General features: G+C 39.8%; 1 protein-coding gene and 1 long non-coding RNA gene across 5 annotated transcripts in view; both read right to left on the bottom strand.

Annotated features, from left to right (window-relative positions):
• EPM2A (EPM2A glucan phosphatase, laforin) overlaps positions 1–17,442 on the bottom strand; it is a 35,053-nt gene extending 17,611 nt beyond the window's left edge. The window contains exons 1-2 of one of the 4 annotated variants that reach the window (XM_036380393.1): positions 17,117–17,442; positions 5,216–5,390 (exon numbers count right to left, since the gene is read on the bottom strand). In XM_036380393.1, the coding sequence (XP_036236286.1) occupies positions 5,216–5,390; positions 17,117–17,378 (437 nt within the window). In that variant the 5' untranslated portion in view covers positions 17,379–17,442. The other 3 variants (XM_036380389.1, XM_036380390.1, XM_036380391.1) reach the window with 3 other exon arrangements.
• On the bottom strand, positions 14,149–16,763 carry LOC129046638 (uncharacterized). Its single transcript, XR_008508274.1, has 2 exons — positions 15,848–16,763; positions 14,149–14,280 (listed from the first exon to the last, which is right to left on the bottom strand). It is a non-coding gene; the product is annotated as an uncharacterized LOC129046638 (long non-coding RNA).
• Positions 17,443–19,954: the final 2,512 nt, after the last annotated feature.

Raw genomic sequence — 19,954 nt, 5'->3', positions numbered from 1 at the left:
CTAGTTCATCCACAGTATTTCACCTCATGGCATGTGATTGCATTGCTGGCACATCCTAACTCTATTTCTGTTCACAGTTCACAAGACTGAGATTTGTAGCTAACTCAATAATAGCCTGGCTTGAGCTATCCCAGCTGAGTGCCATCCTGCCTAAGCAAGATCACAAAACTTAGAAAAAGAGAATAATTTTTTCCTGGTTTTACATTATTATGTAGGGCACAGTGTGGGGAGTTCACGAAAGGAGAAGCTTTTTGTTTGCATGGACAACAAATGAGGAAGAAAAATGCATTTGTTAGCCAACACAGAGATCACCCAAATTACATACATGAAAACAAATAAGGACTAAAAATGGATCAAATTCTAGCCTCATAATTTGTCTTCTCACTGCTGGTCCTGTTGCCTTACACTCCCTCTTCATTTTCAAGAACTTAAATAAAAAATTGCTTGAGTGTCACTTCTTACACTGATTTGAAATCCATTTTCTTCACAACACAGGCTAGTAAAAGCATTTCCCAGCTCCAGCTGGGGGTGATGTAGAAAAAATGAAGACACACAAAGACAAAAAATAGAATTACCCTTTGAACCATTCTATAAAAGGTGATTCCCATTGGTAAGGAAACAATGGTTCCAATTCATATTAGTGTCAGACTATAGCTCAGTACAATAAAACAATTCAAAGCAGTAGTCAGATACCATAGTTTATGGGATAAACATATCAAAAAATGTGCCTTCGAATATTTTCATTACTTAATGTACAAAATGAGCAGATAACTTCACAGTTAGAACTCCAAGTACTGAAATCAAAGGGTGAACTCTTATTGATGTTAAGTCCTTTTGATCGGGACTATTTTACTAGAATACAATCAATGAATTTTGTTCCAGAGCTCATTATTTCTTATTTTTTTCTCTAATATCACAAGTATTCTTTAGGCACAGGGGACAGTTAGCTCTCAGCCTTTAATGTTAATTATGGTAATCTCTGTAGACATCATCACCTTTTCTCTTAATTAATGATGTAGGCATAAAATATCAGTGCAGCTTTCTATTATGGTAGCACATGTCACTGCACTCTAGGGGGTTTTTGTGACAGCTTACTATTTGAAGCCTTTTTTACAATTCAGTAATAAAAAATAGCTAAGAATTATATTTAAAACAGAAAGGCATTTTATTTTGTGAATGAGTTACAACCAGTAAAAAGAGGAATTCAAGACTAAAAAAAAAAAGTGCTCTCTCTTGTATCTTTTTCAAAGGCAATTCCAATTTCATACTGAACCAAATATACTCAACCAAGTTCTTTTTTACCACCTAATTAAAGATGCATATCAATCAAGTAAATGCTCATTTTTCCCATAGAAAGAAATTCTGTGCTCCATCAGCAAAATACTGCTCTAGCGCCTCCAAAAGGTAAAAAAGAAGCATTTCCATTTTGCCCTGGATCATTCTTCATTCACTTACCTATCCACATTAACATTTACAATGAAGCAGGGACACACATCTTATGTGACTCTCCTGATCATTTGCATTCAACACCTAACTTAGGTTATAACCTATATTACTGGCAGTGTTGTAGGAAACTGTCTCACCAACAAGCCACAAAGCATTTGTACATACTACATCATAAATTGTGTTTCATTTGCAACCATTGAGAAACAAAAATAGTATTTCCAAGCATGGGAGTAAATTTTATTTTATCGTTACCTTAATTTTGTCTTAGGGAAAAAAACCATTGATGATAGCAGCACATTTGTCAAATTCCCAATCACTCCATAAACATGAAATATTAGTATTTAATAGCATATATGTATGTGTATATATTTGAAATGCAAAAAAGGTACTAAAGAAACCCATGCCTCAAAAAAATGTTGTCAGGACCCATGGCTACTCTCATGTAGTGGCTCCCCTGACTGTGGATTGCTAATTGGATATTTTCTGCCAAAATGTTTAACAGCCATACAATACCACAGTTAAAGAGGTTGTTGTCTGAGGAATTCACTTACACATTCCAGTTTATCTGCATTTTACATGCAAAGCATGTAAAAATTATTTTTCTTTGTCAGATTTAAGAAGTATGACTCACAAAAAGCACACACCTAAAATTAGTCTAGAAACAGGAAACTAACTAGATGGCTTTTCCTATCAGAGATATTAATTTCCATAGCACCTAATTCTGTCATCAAGCATCATTGTCTTCAACATATTATTTAAGGATTTTGTAATTTCAGGTGTAATTCCCTCTCTTGCTCTTATGTAATGCCTTTCTTCCGAGAAATGCAGATGTTTTTATATAAATAATAAGGTATACTACATCTACAAATTAGGAACTTCTGCCGTTCACAGATGGAACTGAAACAGAGATAATATGGCCCAGATTCACAAATTTTCTGAAGTCATCTACTCTCAGAAAATATTACAATAATTCTAATTTACTTTGGAAAATTACTTCATCCTAAGTGAACTCTTCATCCTAAGTGAACTCTCCTACAATCTGAAGCCATCTTATTGCAGTAATATCTAACACAAAAGAGAAACTGATTGTTTTGGTTTGGCTTTTTTTTTTTTTCCTGAATCAGATTTTGGTTAAAGGTGTCATTACATCTCCAAAGTGAATATTAATGCCATAAAGGTATCAGTCATGACTCCTAGCTGTGGGAAAGCTCCATTTCACATTTACAAGAAATTAGTTCAACTCCTGCTGTGCTAAAAAACCACATTATATATTCTCCTACCTGAATGACCAACACAAAATGAGTTCTCTAAATATAAGTTTAAATGTAATTTCACTAAATTATGAGAGATGCATCTACATCAAATAAGAAAAATCTGATTCCTCAGAGCACTGTTGTCAGCCTCTGCATAGTGCAAAATTGGTTTTGGCTCCAGCCAGAGGCAGGCTCTTCTCATCCTGCTGCAACCCAGTTAAAGCAGAAGCTCATGTTTTATGAAGAAGCAAGATGGCAACAAAGCTCAGAGCAATTGTTTCTAATTGTGATTCAACAGAGGATAAATAAAATCAGTCACAAGGCTCATGTGGGAACCTCCTTTGACAGAGGAAAACCTTCTTTTCTCATTAATTCACGCATGGCGGCCCTGTTAAGTGGAGCAACATAGAGGATGGGCTCACATTAAAAGTTATCATTCATAAATCACTTCTTTCCAGACTCCACCACTGTGAAGATCATACAAGGGGTGACAGGACTCAGAATTTGTGGTCATAATGCTCCTTGCAGCACTGCTGCCTTTAGTACAGCATGGAAAAAGGTAATCTTAGCTGGAAAACCATGATCTGATCATACTCTGATGAGAGTCAGAAAAATCAGAAGGATTGACTTTTTGCTTCAGTTTGAGTTTGGTTTTGCTTTGGGGAGAATGGGGGGTATATGGGTATTTAAAAAAATTTGTATTAATCTTCATAGTACTCTTCTGAATTAATAAATCCATTGCAAAATAAAGGCATTTTCATCAACTCACTTCAGCTGCTCTGCCAACAACAACAAAAAAATCTAAAATAGATTTTTATTTTTGGGCTGCTTTGTTATAACCAGCAGAATGGTGAATCTGCCCCCAACTGTTAGTAATTAAAAAAACATTTAAGGCTGCATATCTTCAAAGTATTAGAAATAATTATGTGACAGGACTTTACAGAGTACGCTTGCTTAATATAGCTCAAAGAAATGAGATAAGAGTTACTAAGATGTACATATAAGGTTGCCTTTCAATGAAGGTATGTGTGTGAGAGAAGGGAATGAAGGAGAAGACCTTCATCTGCAAAAGACTACACAGCCCAGAAAATTTTCTTCAGATATCCTCTAGCAGAATCTGCAGCTCTTTACCTAATCTTTGAAACACATAGTCATGTAGATAAGGCAGCATTAAATGGATCACTGCTGCCTCTGGAAAGGAAGATAAGTTAGCCTTTGGTACTTAGATATTCACTTTCTGACAGCTGTTCTTCTTTCTCAAGAAATGTCTCTGCCAAGCAAAGATTACTTGGGATTGACAAGTCTGTGCTTTGGAATAAACAAGTTCTTTACTCTGATAGGATGTTGGAAACAGATGTTTAAGATCCACATAACACTTTAGACTATCAGGCATTCTATATAACTTGAGGGGGTCTCAGGGAAAAGGTCCCTCTAATACCTACATGTGCCTGACAGTGTTTATGAATCCCTTCTATTCCAAAAGATACCAAGGGGAAGAAATCTTTCCCTCTTACACTGTAAGTCTAATGAGGAAAAGACAATTCTCCTTCCTACTCTGTGAGAGGGTGGAGATAAAGAGCACAAAGAGGAGACACCATGGTGAGGTTGGTGTAGCTGTTGAAGTGGTCTGGAGAAATTCACACAAAACAATGCTACGGCCTAATGAAAGTACAAGGTGGTTTGATTTCTTAAAAAAAAGAATACACATCCCTTTGGGATAACTAACTGTTCTGTAATGCATGTGGCATATTAGGACTGCCAGCATTCACACAACTATTATCAAAACTCCTGCTGTATCAATTGGCTGGAGATAGGGAAAAAAGCTACATAGGGTCCCAAATTCCTCAGTGCACTTTGCTAACATCCAGTGCTCACCCTGTTGCTCCAAATACAGCCTGTGCTTCATCTGCAGCCCTAAAGGCTGGGTGCCCTCCTCAACCTTTACTGTCTCCTTATGCAAGCAGGATGCTTCACCAGTGGGACAGTGGACTCAAGTGAGCACTATGGAATACAAACATTTTAAGGTTTGTCTAAGTTTTAATATTTTGTTAAATACATGCCCAGAAGCAGATGTCATCAAAAGTTGCTGTCATTAATTGCAGTGGCTGCCACACAAGAGTGACAACATGTCACCAGTAAACTCTAGTGCTGGATTATATTATTTTTGTTTCTCAGGACAAGTTCTTCAGTAAAAATATCCCAAACCAAACACATAAGATACATGCAATTTTACACATGTATATAGACAAGCATTTGAAACTGATTATCCAGAAATTGGCACAAAACTTTTTCAGATGTGATGCAATGTAACAGACACATACAGGGTACAGGTATCCTTGAATTTAGGATCTGCTAAACTGACATTTAATTGCAAAGACATGATGAATCTTTGTTAAAGTTTACTGTTACATACATACAAACACTCCTTACTTCAAATGCAGTTTTCAGATATGCCAGTTCAGATTTTTTGTTTCTGTAACATTTGACACCAGCCAAGATCTGCACATTTCTTTTACCTGGAGTAATGGATAGCTTGATGTCCTGCAATATTGAAATAGAAATCGGTTGTGTGTTTCATCTCATCAGTATGTCCAGAGACTTCAATCCAGTGTGCTATTGGGAGGCAGTAAACTCCATCTACTATGTTGCTCTGGTTGTAAACACAACTTCGATCATGATGGGGCCCACTGCCTAGAACAGAAGAAAGGACAGGTGCAGGTTGTGTGTCTGGATAATCTTCAAAAAAACCCAGAACTGTAGGGAGACTTGAACTGAGCATTCAAGGCCAGGAGTGGCATTTCCTGCTTCTTCAAACTGCATTATTAGCAACTGAAGTAGTGGCAACAGAAGCACTGCAACAAAGCAAATATTTAGCATTAAAATAAAATTTTGTAGATTATTTTAAAAATATATTTTAATTTATTGGTTATTTTAAAACCCCCACAATATTAAAAACTCCTAAATCACTTACAATGTAAGAATAATTAATTTCATTTAAGTTCCTCATTTGATGTCTCACAGTATGTGACCTCAGTGTTTAATACTCTTGCTCAGTGACCTCTCCCAAGGGTATCAATCTTGCTGTGTCTCACACATGCCATGGCAGCCTGACCTTGGTTCAGGCTGACTTCTAAGAAAGTTGCGCAGATATGGGAAAGACCTCAGAGAAAGTTCAGAGGACAGCCATGCATGCTCAGAAAGGAAAAACCACCAAAAAAGGTAGGACTGGTGACACAGGATTTGTTACCAGCTTAAGGATTCAAGAGGAAAAATATCAAGGTGGAAAGGCATCAAAGCCCAAAGAAGGTGGCAGCAATGTAGAAACAGCAATGTAGAAACAAGGCAGACTTGTTTAAAGGGGGAAAGATTTCCTCTTCCACCTCATTCACAGCTGCGTGGCCAGCAAAGACTCATCAGATTCCTGTTGCAGACCAGACACATTTGGATATCTAGCCAAGGAGTTCATTAAACCTTCTCTGTCTTTTATGTTTGTGGACCAATAGACACTCACTCTGTTATCTTCAAATGCATGTCTTACTTCGAGAGTCTGTTCATACCTAGTAGAAGCTGCGCAAAGTGACCCATGAGTCACAATTGCAGTGGTGAATGACCACAACTACCTTAAACGCCTAGTTTAAAGCAAGATTTTTTTTTCTTATGATTTTCCACCAATATTTATTACCTCTTCTTCTTCTACAGCAATAGTGTGAGCTTTAGTCAGAAAACATGTTTTTAATCCCAGTTGCTTACCAGAGTAAGCAACTTGAATTGAAATGGGTCGCATCATCAATCAAAGGTTATCTAGCCTCCAAAAATACAGTACATGTACATTCTCCCCCCAGCACCATCTTTACATACTTATTGTAATACTAATTGCCATGTAGGAATAATTATCGTGCAGATCAGAAGTGACTTAGTCTATGGCTTGCTTAAGCCTGTTACACTTATACATTATTAATGATGTTAAAACATTTCTGAGAAAAATTATGCCCAAAGGAATATCTTCAATTTCCCATTGCACGTAAATGCATGACCAATTTTCAATCACTACAGTTAGGGAAATTTGCTAGAGCAACAGCATTTTGGGAGATGTATTAATACAATGATTAGAGAGTAAGAATAACATTTAAGAGGAAAGCTCAAACCATCTCCTTATTTCCAGATGACATGCAGGCCATTTTATCATAATTGTGAAATATTATTATTTACCAAAATGAAAAATAAAATATGAGGCGGAAAACTATTTTCTCTTTCACATTGCTGAGCAATCATGCATCACATAGTTTTTGATTATTTTGATTATAAATAAGGTAAGCAAGATCAGTCAAGTTTCAGAAGCTACAAATCTCACCACTAAATTTTTATTTCACATTTCTGATTGTTTATATATTCTTACCACTTTTAACCAATACAAGAAGACAACAGCATACATCAACAAATACAACAGTGTAACAAAATTTATGGATGCTTATGACATTTAATTAATGACTTCATGCATGCAGCCACAAACAGCACACCTTGCCTTCCCCATTCTAGTCTCCAACAACTGTTTGTAGCCATGCACATCACTGTGGCCATGTCCTGCCATCTCAAGGCTGTGTCTGATCCTGACCCCCACACGCCCACAGGCCCATGTCCTGCCCCAGCCTCAGCCTGTCCCCAGGGAGATGCCTGATGCTCAGGGCTGGGGCTGCCCTCATTCTCCTGGCTGCCTGCTCCTGACTGCCAGTCCCATGGGGTGTCCCTGCAGTCCCCAGGGAGCTGCCAGCCCTCACTGTGCCCTGGCAGTTTTGAACCATGGCTTTTTTGCTACTCCCAGCCCTGTGTTTCCTTGTACACAGGTACCCACCATGTGCTTCTTACTGCCCCATTTCCAATTGCTGCTGCTTGAGGTGAATGCACTTCTGCCACCTGCCAGTTTTACAGTTCATCATCCTTCTCCTTCTCCAGCTTTAATTCTTGTCCCTTTTTTGCTTTCCTTCCTTCTCTATGACCTTCCTCCTCCCTGCCTTTTTAAGTGCTGCAACCTCCTTGCCTTGTAACCTTACCACCTTCACCATCATTAATTCCCCTAAATAGCCTAAAACCACATATGGAAACAGGGGCCAAGAGTAAGTTGCCACGAGATGTTTATTTTATTTGTTCCCTCAAACAGGTTTGGTCAAATCTCATTCTGAAACACTTTCTACTGTAATAAATATTTATCACAGTTGATTTTTGTGCACCACTGAGCCTCAGCCTTCCCACTGTGGCCTACAGACAAACCTGAATCTCAAAAGGTATGGTTCTGATTTGCCTTTAATAATCAGGTAAACAGTAGCAGCTTGCATTCATATCAGATTTCATGGGAAATGCCTAGTTCTTTACTACTCCTTATGTTAGATACTGATCTATGAATTAAACAACTTTCCTACTGAAGTAAGACATCTGTGCAACAGAATGTATATCAACATATTTTCAACATATACATATATATTCACACGTGATTTAGCTTCATACAGGAAGGAAAGACTGCTGCCATCTTCAATAAATACTAATTGGGGGAACAGTATGATCAAAGTGGACTGTCTTCAGAAAGACTTCTTAAGGGAATTATGGAAATCTGCAATTACCAAAAAAGATCAGGTTTCACTACGCAGGTAATATCCACATGATTACACAAGTGCTTCTCACCAGAGTTTGCTTCAATATGCATTTAACAAGGAAGTTTCAAAATGAGAAAAAATTATTTTCTCAGTCCACATCATGTTTCTGCTAGCACAATCTGTCTCAGGAATTTCACCGTATTTTGGATGCCATAAGACAACAACGCAATTTTTATACTATTTCAACTTTTCTGTTTCTAGGGACAATAGTAAGGCCTAGAACATCAAATGTTCCATTCATCTTTGAAAAAAAGGAAAAGAAACAGAAATGTCCTTTGAGAAAGGGCTCACACAACAGCAAACACATGGTTTTACAGCTAAACCCATTTCTACATCAGTATTTTTCTTCATCTTGTTTTTATTCGTATTACAAGTGGAAAAACACAGGTTTAATTATTTATCATTGGGAAGCAATGATAAATACACAGTCATCTGAAAACATGTAAAATTCAACCATAAAAAGAGGTAAGTTAAATATTTGAATAGTACTGATCTTCCCATTAATTGATCATGTTGGCTTTCCTAATTAAAGAAGAAAAGCATTTTGGTAGAGTTTATTAGAATATACAGGTCCTAGTTTAACTTCTAGGATAGCATTTTATTTCCTTTAATAAGGTCCATTTTTTTTAATTTAAAACCCATCTTTGTGAGTCTTCACAGCAAAAGTGCTCATCTGAAAGAGAAAGATTAAAATAAGTTTCTAGGCATTAAATTATAAAGTTTTTAATTGCTTTTGCACTGGTTGATCTGTACTGCAGATGGTTTTGTGCAGAATCCACTGACATAGGGAATTGCCAGAGAGCAAAGCAACCAAGTAGCCCCACTTACAGCTCAAGCCTCAGAGAGGGGTGCTTGAAAATCAGCAGGACTGCAGTTTATGGCTCCTTGTTTAATGCATATGAAGGATGATCAAAGGAGCATAAGATGTGGCAGTACAAATAACTAAACAAAAGAATAAAACCAACGATCTCCATATAACTGATAAATGGCACTGGTAAAAGGAGGAGACCTGAATGAAGCAAAGGAAAACTTTGGTTTTGATCTTCCTTGGGCAGGGAAGTTGGGCCAGACAACCCACTGTGGTCCTTTGCAACCTGATTAATTCTGTGATTCTGTGAAAACCAGAAGCAGGTATAGGAAGTGACACAAGATGTGCAAAGATCTAGGACTGAAAAAAGGTAAGCAGAGACTAGAAGAGGATGTTCTGAAATTCAATCTAATGAGCCACAACCATCAAACACAAAAGCCTGCAGTTACTATTTTATTACAGCTGTACTGCAGGCATGAAAGAAGTATAATTCAACAGTCTGCCAACAGCACAGACCCATCTTGACACAGAAAAGAACTGCACACAGATTGCACAGAGTGGAGAAATTACCAGCTTGATCTTAAAAGATAAACAAAATATGGGTCAATGAAATTTCTTATCACCATTAAAGAGTGGTGAACAAAAAACACATCAATAAATGAAAAAGATGAGATTGCCTCTCCCACCGTCTCTGCAGAGCTCTTTGCTGCAAATCTCTGCTCAGCCACTGCTCTCCCATTTACCAGCTTGTTGCACACCTTGCTCCAAGATTAAATTTTTTCTATTCTGTGTTATGTAAGGGAAGGTATGCAGGAACTACAGGGCACAACTGCAGCCATAAAGGTACTGTGTATCGCATCCCTGCCTTAGCCTGACCCTAAAACACAGATATGCAACTTCCAAACCTCCAAACCCAAGTAAGGTAAGGGTGTTTCTCAGTTCACTGCTACCTCTTTAAAAACCACAGGGCTACCTAGATAACCTTAGAGAAACATATTAACTAACTAACCAACCCAAACGACAAGCAGCCAGGCAATTTTGAGATCACCTACTTACAAATCAGTCAGAGGACAGACTAACTCCTATAATCTTTGTCGTAAGTTTTGCATGAACCAGCACACTTTCAGTGTCAATTCAAAATTTTAACTAGGTCTAAATACTTTAAGTAATTCCATTTGTATCAAATTAGGTCCTTTAACAAGGTAAATGAGTATCTTAAGTTCATGCTTAGAAATTCGCCTGGAAGAGTTTAATATTATAAGCACTCTGGGGGCAGATAAACAGGGAGGCGTCAAGGAATAAAAGACTTTTATAAAAAAAATAGTAGTAGAACAGAAAGTAAAGAAAACATTTTTTAAAAAAATCTCAAAAATAAAGCATTTAAAAAAATAAGTTTTTCTAGCTTCCTTACCTTTTATACCAAAATTACAATGAAGAAAAGTCTCAAATTGTATTTTGGATACAAGTTTCAGTTATCTGAATGTGCTACTGCAGTCTTGTTATCACACATCACTCAAACTGAACTTCCTTCAGTACACTCACAATATTCAAATTTACTTACCCTTCACACCAGATTCTGTCACAAAAGTCTCCCTGCTGCCTGTGAACAAAATTCAATCTCTGATGTTTTGAAATAGGATCTGTCTCAATCTTGCCAAGACTGAATTGCTATTGATTGTTAAAAACCAGAGGTGGGGGCGGTTCCCCTCATTGAAACTGAGCGAGGTCAAGTTTTTGAGAGTTGAAGTCGGCCACAGGCTCTGGAGTCCCACCTTCCTCAAGTCTCAGCAAAGCCCTCAGCAGCAGCCCTTTGTTTTAACAGCTCTGACAAGTATCTCCAGTTCTGTATGCCATGTACGAAGCCTTACCCTTATGCCTAAGAAAAGCATACTTTGATTTTTAATGCTATTTTTTTCTGCTGTCAGCAAACCATCTTCCCCTTAGATTCTGTAAGTGGCAGATGAATTTATTGTATTATTTAAATACCTAGTATTAATGTAAGACAAAATTGTTAATTTGTCACACCTAGTTAAGTAACTCCTTCTTAACTGGTCTGATTTTCAGAAATGTTTCCTTGCATTTGCAAGCCAAGAAGGGATACCCAAAAAGAAGAAAACCAGGTGCACCATGCATCACATGTTTATATTCTATCAGACTTAAAGCAGACTTTTCAATTTCCCTTTTGGTAGAGCTGCTATATAAAACCATGGAAACAAGTTCTAATTCTATTAAAATCCAGGCTGAATTTAAGACTTTTTAGTCTATTTATTTATCCTAAGAAAATTATTTGATGGAATTCCATTTTGAAATTATGCCTGAATTAAAACTAAATGGTTTATAAGAAAGCCATTCTCAACACTTAATGCTATTCATCACCAAGGTTTTTCTTTCTTTTTCTTTTTTTCATCAGATATACGAAAATCAGAATTTTCAAAGGCAACTGTCAAAAATATGTTTTCTTTCTCTCTGTAGTTCTGCTCAGACCCAGGTGTTTTTCAGTGGGAACTTCTATTGTAGTAAGAGATTTTAACCAAATGCCAGACTTAATAATGAAGTCAGAGAAAAGCAACTAAAAGCAAATCTTTCTCATGTATAAGACAGTTTCTTTTCTGACAGATGGTAGAAATAGCACTACAGGAAATACAGATGAGAGAATAATGGCTGATAGCAACAAAATGTATAATCTAATACTATCTTCCCATTTGCTTTGACACTGTTTACTGTACTGTCTACTACTGATTGCTACTTTCTGTCATACCAGAAGCATAGGCAGGAAATGAGCTGCATCAAAATAGCAACCACAGCAATACTTTAAACGAAAGATCATCCCAGTTACTTATCACTTCCCATTCTTGCCATTCAAAATAAGTTGCTGAGCCCTACTGCATGCTACCACCACTTGGAAGTGAGGGACAGGAAAAATGGTAAATACAGGATTTGCATGAACAATGCATTTATTGTAAATTTGCTATTATAACCGCAAAGGCTTTAATTAGACTCTCACAGAAATCAGAACTGGACCCTGATTATCTCTGTGGGTAGGAAAATATACATGCCTGCCAAACCAGAGAGTATGTATTCGCAAGCAGATGTATTTATTTTTATTCTTGTAATTTTGCAGTTTCATATTGGCCACTCTGCGTTGTTTTACTGATGTCTGGTTGTCTGCCCAGTATAAGCTGGTTAATGCTGATAAGCAGACAGAAAGTAATGAGAATCTTGATGCCATTTAATTATACAAAAATGCATGCTATGTTTAAGTCTTGAGGGGGTTGAAGAACAAAACACAAGGAGTTACTGCACTTTGTAACCAAAGTTTTCCTCCATTCCTTAAGGAAGTATTGGGTTGAAGAATTCAAAGTTATCCACTCGTTAAGTTTTGTCACATCTGAAAGGTGCTAAGGTATCTAGCACGGTCCAGAAAGCAACAGCCTTGCAGGAATAAAATGCCTATGATGCACAATTATTCAACTATCACATAGCTTGTGCTTTATGTCCATTTCTAGTCACCACCTACTTCAGAACTGGGATTGGGAAAATAAGTAAAATTTGGGATTATTTTCAAAAGCAGAACAATTACACTAAATACTAATGCAACATGCAAGTAGCCGCAAGACGCTGGGCAGCCGCTGGCTATACACAGGGAATATGGCACCACCCAGTGGGAAGAGCACCACATGAAACATCTGCACTAAAAGAGCCATGAAGAAATGTAACTCTTCAGGGTTCACTGGGGTTTTTTTGTTGGGCTTCGTTTTGTTTGTTTCTTTTAATAATGGAATTGCTTTTGGAGGAAAAAAAAAGAAAAGAAACCATGGATCTCAGTTACAGAAACATTGTATCCAACTGTACTTCTAGAATGGCCTCAAAAGAATTTTTATTTTGCATATCCTGCTATGGCTTAGTCCCAAGCATTTTTCATTCTGTTACAATCTCTCCACTACAAATGACAACTAGATCTTACCTTCCCATAAAGCCTTAGAAGAATCCCCTCCTTTTAATTAAGAAGTTACACCTTTTTTATTCAAAGAGCTGAGGCCAAAAGTCAGATTGCTTTAAGTTTCAACACACTTTAAAAATGAAATTTTAATGTGCTTAATTATCACCAATGTTTTCAATCAATCAGGTGTTCAACCTTTGAAACATATTATTAGAAATTACTTCTGATATTTTCACTGATTGTATTACAATGATGTGAAAACCTTTATTACTCCATAAATTTACTCATCTTTTGGTTTGTTACAAATAGGCTCACAGAAGCGTGAACTGAAAATGTTGTAAGGCCAACATACCACAGGCTGAACAACGTACTTGTTTCCAAAATGCACTGTATTGTATCATTTGTTTTGTTTTGCAAACAAGACACCTCCTTTTCTCTCCTTCTCCCAAAACTAGAGATGGGGTTTTTTTGGAAAATTAAGGCTCTGCTCACCTGAACAAATTACTAGAATATAGGCTGACCCTGCTTTGGAGCTTTCACTGGTCATACTGTATCTGGCAAGCTTTGAGCAAGCTCCTTCTACACCAAATTAAGAGTTACATGAAAATCACAGAATAGCAGAATGGTTTGGGCTGGAAGTGGCCTTCAAGAGCATCCAGTTCCAAGCTTCCCACCTCTTCCCCAGGCAGAGACAAGTTTCAGTAGACCAGGTTGCTCAAGGCCCCTTCCAACCTGGCCTTCAACCCTTCAAGGAAGGGGCATCCACAGCTTCTCTGGGCAACAAAGGATCAATACTACAACACAAGCTTATGTAGGTTCTACAAGCTTATGTAGGTTTTGTATAAAATTTATTTTTCCCCTTCCCAGAAATACAACATATCAGCTGACTGTATTCCATCATCTCCAAATACAGTTTGGGGCATACCTCCAGTAAATTCCCTGTCCTTTTATGCAGCATGTTTCTTGATTAGCACCTACAGTTTATTTAGATGAAAGTAAGGGCATAAAGGTACAGATGAGTGTTTGATCATAAACTCACAAAAACAAACTCAAGCGTAAGTTTCATCTTGTATTTATTTAGCTTTGACAGTATGCACAAATACTTTTAGTTTCCAAGCTGAGAGATGTGAAGTCCAGTTCTGAAGAATCAACATCAAAAACAAAGTACACAGACAGACACAGGTGCAGCTGGGAGTAAAAAAGGTACATACATTAATTTAGGCTTTTTTCTAAACCTATTCCCAGATTCTAAAGCTCAGCACAACCAACCTCTTTCCACAGATACCTCAGCATATCACAAACCCTCCTGGATAGGAGGCTTCAGCTTTCACAGTAGGTAAGCAAGTACCAACCCTGAAGAAACCCTACACAGCTCATGTGACCTGAGCCAGAAACACTCAATGGCTTTAAGTGACAGGTCCTGGGTGCAGACCAGTAACATCTCCCTGGGACAGCAGGGTCAAGTCTCTGATCCTTCAGGAGCACAGGGGAGTCTCATCTCCCACTTCATCCTCCTAGGGAGGGGGATTGTTCCCTCAAGGCACATGCAGCAACCCAGCAAATCCTGCACAGGCCAAGCCTTGCCTGAAAGCTTCCTACCAAAAGCCACAGAGCACTGGTCTGTGACTTTGACTCCTCTAGCTCACAGAAATAACTACCCCCACTTTTCTCTTTCAGTCTTCTCACTGTATTGGAATGGCTGCAATTTGTACTCAAAATACATGATACAGTAGGTATCATACTATCTTAAAAACAATATGCACTGCCAGTGGAATTCTCACACATATACATGTCTTAAGAAAAAAGCTGAAGTAATTTTCTTAAATACAGCACATGATTTCAACATCCCATATATGTAAACATCTGACATCCATAACTAGACTGATATCCATGGACTACAGTTTCTCTGGTTACAGATGGATGCCTCTACTCATAAACTTAGAGCAAGTATCATTCTGCACTTTCCTCTATCCCTCATAAACATGTCTTCAAAATTGCAGATGTTCTGCAAGTGCTAAGTGTTTCCCAAAGCCCATTTTAATTCTAAACATGCAGAATACTAAAGAGACAACGCACAGCATTTGTTTAGCACAAAAAAACCCTGATCTTTTCTTTGAGAAGGGAGTTGTCTTTTCAAGTTGTGATTTTTACAATAATAAACAGATGACAGCCAAACTGTCATTGATCAACAGTTATAAAAAACCAAAAAAACGAAAAAACATTAAAACAAATTAGATTAAAAAGAACTGCAAGATTGCTTAGTTATTGGATAAGAAAACATCCTTAGGCTCTCTTCATGTAATACATCATGAACAATAAATTTACAAGTTTAAGCAAATTTGTGCCTTCCTGTAAATATCAACTGAGGAAAAAATTGTTGATATGAATGACTAATTAAAAAACTCTTCTGCATTTAGATGATATGCCCACTTGCTTTCTATCATTCCTGCAAGGCTGAAACTGAGCTCAAACTCCTGAGCATTCACAATGACAAGAACAAAATGCCAGCCAGGTTAATCCTAAAACTGTAAATCTGCCAAAACACAGTATGTTTACTACTCTGACTACATTTCCTAAACGTGCTCCCTAGAACAGACAGTAATTTGAGCTACCACTACTCCCAAACCAGAAAATAACCATCAACCTTACAAGTGCTGACTCTCTGTAGTTATTCTCCATTATTTCTATAAAATTCTAATTATTTCTAATTCTACTATTATTTCTATAATTGCAGGGTGGGGACTGCTTTATATACCAGTATCATTGTCATATTATGTACAACTTGGCACCTTCAAAGAGACCCAATTCTGCTTCCTTGGACAGATGTAAAGATTTTTATTCCATAAATTCACTTTTCCTGCAATTCTGGAAAAGAAAAACATGGTTAAAACAGGCAGAATATACTATTTGTTTTTAGCTGCTAAACAAAACAATTACTATTGCATGATGTACATAGTCCTTTATGATGTAAACTTCTGTGAATGTAGCATTAACACAAAGTCTTTTCTTAGCATAAAGAAGAACAAACAAATGCAACAGTTATGACAACATGCATGTTTTAGTCTACATGACAGAAAGGCAGTTCAAAAGTGTGGTATGTATTCTTAAAACGGGTGAAGAGCAACTGCTCTACAACGTGTTATTTTGGTACATGGATTATTATGCTATGAGTTAAAAAATGCCCTCACAAATTACCAAGCAAGCTGTCTTCCTTTCACTAGGTCAGATCATTCCTCAGGAGGTATATTTAGAGTTTTATTTGACTCAACAGACGATTGTCTGAGGAGTGTTCTCTTGTATTTAAGATACTTCAATGTACTAGAACAGCACATAGAAACTGACTAATTATTCAACATTTAAAAACACACAGCAGGAGGAAACCACGCTGCAAGTACTACTGAAATAGCAAGAAGACTGGAAAAGCTGTAATTGAACTTCACCCTGTGTTTTTCTTTAAGAAATCACACTAGTAAAATTTATGAGCCTGAAAATGCCATCATGACATTTCACCCTAGCAAAATAAAATAACCCACACCATAGTGCATACTAGGAGATCCAAATTTCTTTACTTCTGGGGAAAGAAAAAAAACAAAAACCAACAAAAAAACAAACAAACAAAAAAACCCAAAACATCATGACAATGGATGCCTAAAGTAAGGGGAGGAAAATGAAACTCTTTCAAATAACTTTTACCAACCTAGAATGGCAGCCTCCTTCTGCATTCACCCGCCTCCATCACACGGTTAAAAACCATTTTTGTTTGCGAGAACCCGCGTCACGCCACGGCAGCCTGGGCGGCTCTACCTGCAAGCACAGCTCCGGCCACCGCCGTGCCCCAGAGCACCGGCAGTTCGGGCTCAGGCACGGCCCGGCCGGGACAGCCCCCGGCGGCGCCAGGGGCGGGCAGCAGCCAGAGCAAGAGCCAGAGCCAACCCTCGGGAGAGCCTCGCACCGCCCCTCCGGGCAGGCCGGCACGTCCTTGCGGCCGGGCATGCGAGGGACGGCGCGGGGTCCCCTCCGTTACCTTCCCAGAGGAAGTGGCCGCCCTCCCGCCGCAGGAACTTGTACCAGAAGGGGCTGGCGGCGTCCTCGTCCGGCAGCGCCACCTCCGCCAGCCACAGAGCGGGCTCCTGGGCGGGCAGCGGGGCGCTCGGCCGCGCCCGCCTCATGGGCACGGCGCGCCGCGGGTCCCACTCGCCCAGCTCCGGCCGCGACCCGGCCACCAGCAGCTCCGCGCCGCCCTCCGTCACCCGGGCGGGCAGCACCACGCCGAAGCGGAACAGCATTTTACTGCCGCACAAAGAGCGGGCTTTATCGAGGAGCTCTGCTATCGCTGCGGCACGGCCCGCAGCAGAGCCTGCCGCTGGGAGGCCGCCTCGGGCCCGCCCTTCCGCCGGGGCTGGGGGCCGGACACCAGCCCTGCCCCTGCCACCGGCCCTGCCCCTGCCCGGGCCCTGCCCCGGACACCGGCCCTGCCCCGGACACCGGCCTGCCCCTGTCCCTGTCCCTGCCCCGGGCACTGCCCCGGACACCGGCCCTGCCCCTGTCCCTGTCCCGGGCACTGCCCCGGACACCGGCCCTGCCCCGGACACCGGCCCTGCCCCTGTCTCTGTCCCTGCCCCGGACACCGGCCCTGCCCCGGACACCGGCCCTGCCCCTTCCCTGCCCCGGACACCGCCCCGGACACCGGCCCTGCCCCTTGCGGGTCCCGAGCGGCGGCTCCGTCGGTCGGGGCTGTTCTCGGTGCGGTTGTTCCCAGCGCTCGGCTGCCGCCCGCACGTAGCCGAGGGAGCTTCCCCTCCGACAGTAGCGGCTGGGAGTTCAAACAACGCCGACCCTCGATCGCCTCCTGAAGCGGGGAGGGAAAATCCTCTCCGCAGCTAAACGCTGGCTCTCCTGGTTGCCAAAGGCTACGCGTCACGTATGGTGACTTTAACAAGGATTATTGCTGCGTTAAAGGAAGCCATTGCAATTACTCCCAAGAGCCCAGGCTTAATTTAGCGCAGCAAAAACATCATTGAAAATTGCCATATTTGCAGCTACAAACAAGGACTGGCTGCAAATAAAGCTTTAGTGTTCATGATGTTTATGTCTTCCCCGCTGACAGCCAGCCAGTCGTGGTGAGAAAAGAAATGTGAAATGCTGAGGGGGGTTAGAAAGCTTTTAAAAGAAATCTGGAGTTCGCTGAACGCGTTCTGTTTACAGCCAGAAGGGGAAAATTTGGCAACTCCTACGTGTAGCAATACTCAGGACTTAAAAAGACTGAGGAAGAGGATGCAATCCAACCATTTAATGGGCGGTCCCTGCTTGAATACACCCATTTCAGAAGCTTTTAAGGACAGAAACAGAGTGGTAACTTTATTTAGGTCAAGTTCTGGGAACAGGATGAAGGCCTTTCAATGAGTCAAAAGAAATCCTGCTTCAGTCCTGCCTGTTTGTTTCCTTTATTCAGGGGTGATGACACTGAAGTGTATGTGCTGCCAAATTTATTTTTAAGAGTGCTTTAGCCAATTTTCACTGATACTCACTGAATTTGGGTGATATTCTACCAGAATATCTTTTCCAGACATTACCAAAGCAAATGAAATTCTCGCTGTCCTTCATTTCCGCTGGCTTTACTGTAGCACTGCTGCTTTTGTGGAACAGTGCAGTACATTTTAATTTTTTTTCTCAACCTCACAGTCAAGCTACCCATACCCTGTCTCATAATTGTCTTTCAAATATCTATCTCTTTACCATACATCTTCATTTTAACATTATAGACGAGACAGAATGTAACAACTTTGGAGTTTTATCCTAAAGCTCAAGCATGACAGGAGTCCTCAAACCACCCCAGCACATTCTGTCTGCATAAAACCATATGCTTCTGCTCATTCCAGTCACAGTCTCAGCTTAAAAACTGCAGGATCCAATAGGACATCTGACTGGCAGTTTAGTTCCTGGCTGTTGTCTAAGTCCAAGCGTAAAGAAACCAGCAATATCCATCTTTGGACAAATTTGAACTGCTTGATGCCTGTAAATATTGAGTCCTCATCTTAGACCCATAGGCCTTGTGGAACAATAAAAAATTGTTCTGTAGACTCTGATGTGCCAAGTAGTTTCTTTAAAAATAATTCAGTCCATTTCTTCTCCAGGATCAGGCTTAATACATTTTGTGCCACTCAATATTGTGTGCTAGATTAAGGTTAAAGATGACAGAAAGTGGCCAGCTTGATTTCTTGTGATTTCCTCAAAAGCCCTAGTGCAAATTAGGGTTAGGTTGAGAGATCAACAGGAAGGGCTGAAAACCTGGATCTACTGACGGATCCTGCAAGACTAAGATAAAAACAGAAATGCAGACTGGCTTAGGATGTCCCATGTCTGGGTATAGTGGGAACAGAAGAGCAGTTTATATTGGTGAAATTGCAGGCTGAATGGGGGCTGTGGACAGGATAAAATTTATAAGCATTAGATCTGAAACTGAGGAGCTAAAGGTACTGTAAGGTTTGTTTTTAAGGTCAATAAACAAAGGCAAATATATGTTTTTTTCCCCCTGTTAGATTTGCATAGTCTATGATTTGTCATCTTCTAAACTGGAATTTCAGCTGGAGTAAAGGCAGGGAAGGTGGGGAGGAGTTCCATTTACTGTTAGTGTTTGGGATTGAAGGAGTTGAAGTGCTTCCACAGCTGAGCCATTGCCATAACCCTAAATTTAGTTTTAAGTGTCACCCTAAGCCTCTTAAGGAATTAACAATAGTTTCCTTTGCCAAAATGCCCTGTTATTCTAGTCCTGCCTGGCCAGTGCTCTTCCCCTACAGTCCTCAACACTATTCTGAAACCTAAAAGCTTTCTCTATAATCCAGTCATCTTTTACAACCACAAA

This window comes from Molothrus ater, chromosome 3, assembly GCF_012460135.2.
Source record: "Molothrus ater isolate BHLD 08-10-18 breed brown headed cowbird chromosome 3, BPBGC_Mater_1.1, whole genome shotgun sequence".
NCBI lineage: Eukaryota > Metazoa > Chordata > Aves > Passeriformes > Icteridae > Molothrus > Molothrus ater.
Note: the sequence above shows the minus strand (reverse complement) of the source record. Positions and strands in the feature narration are given on the sequence as shown.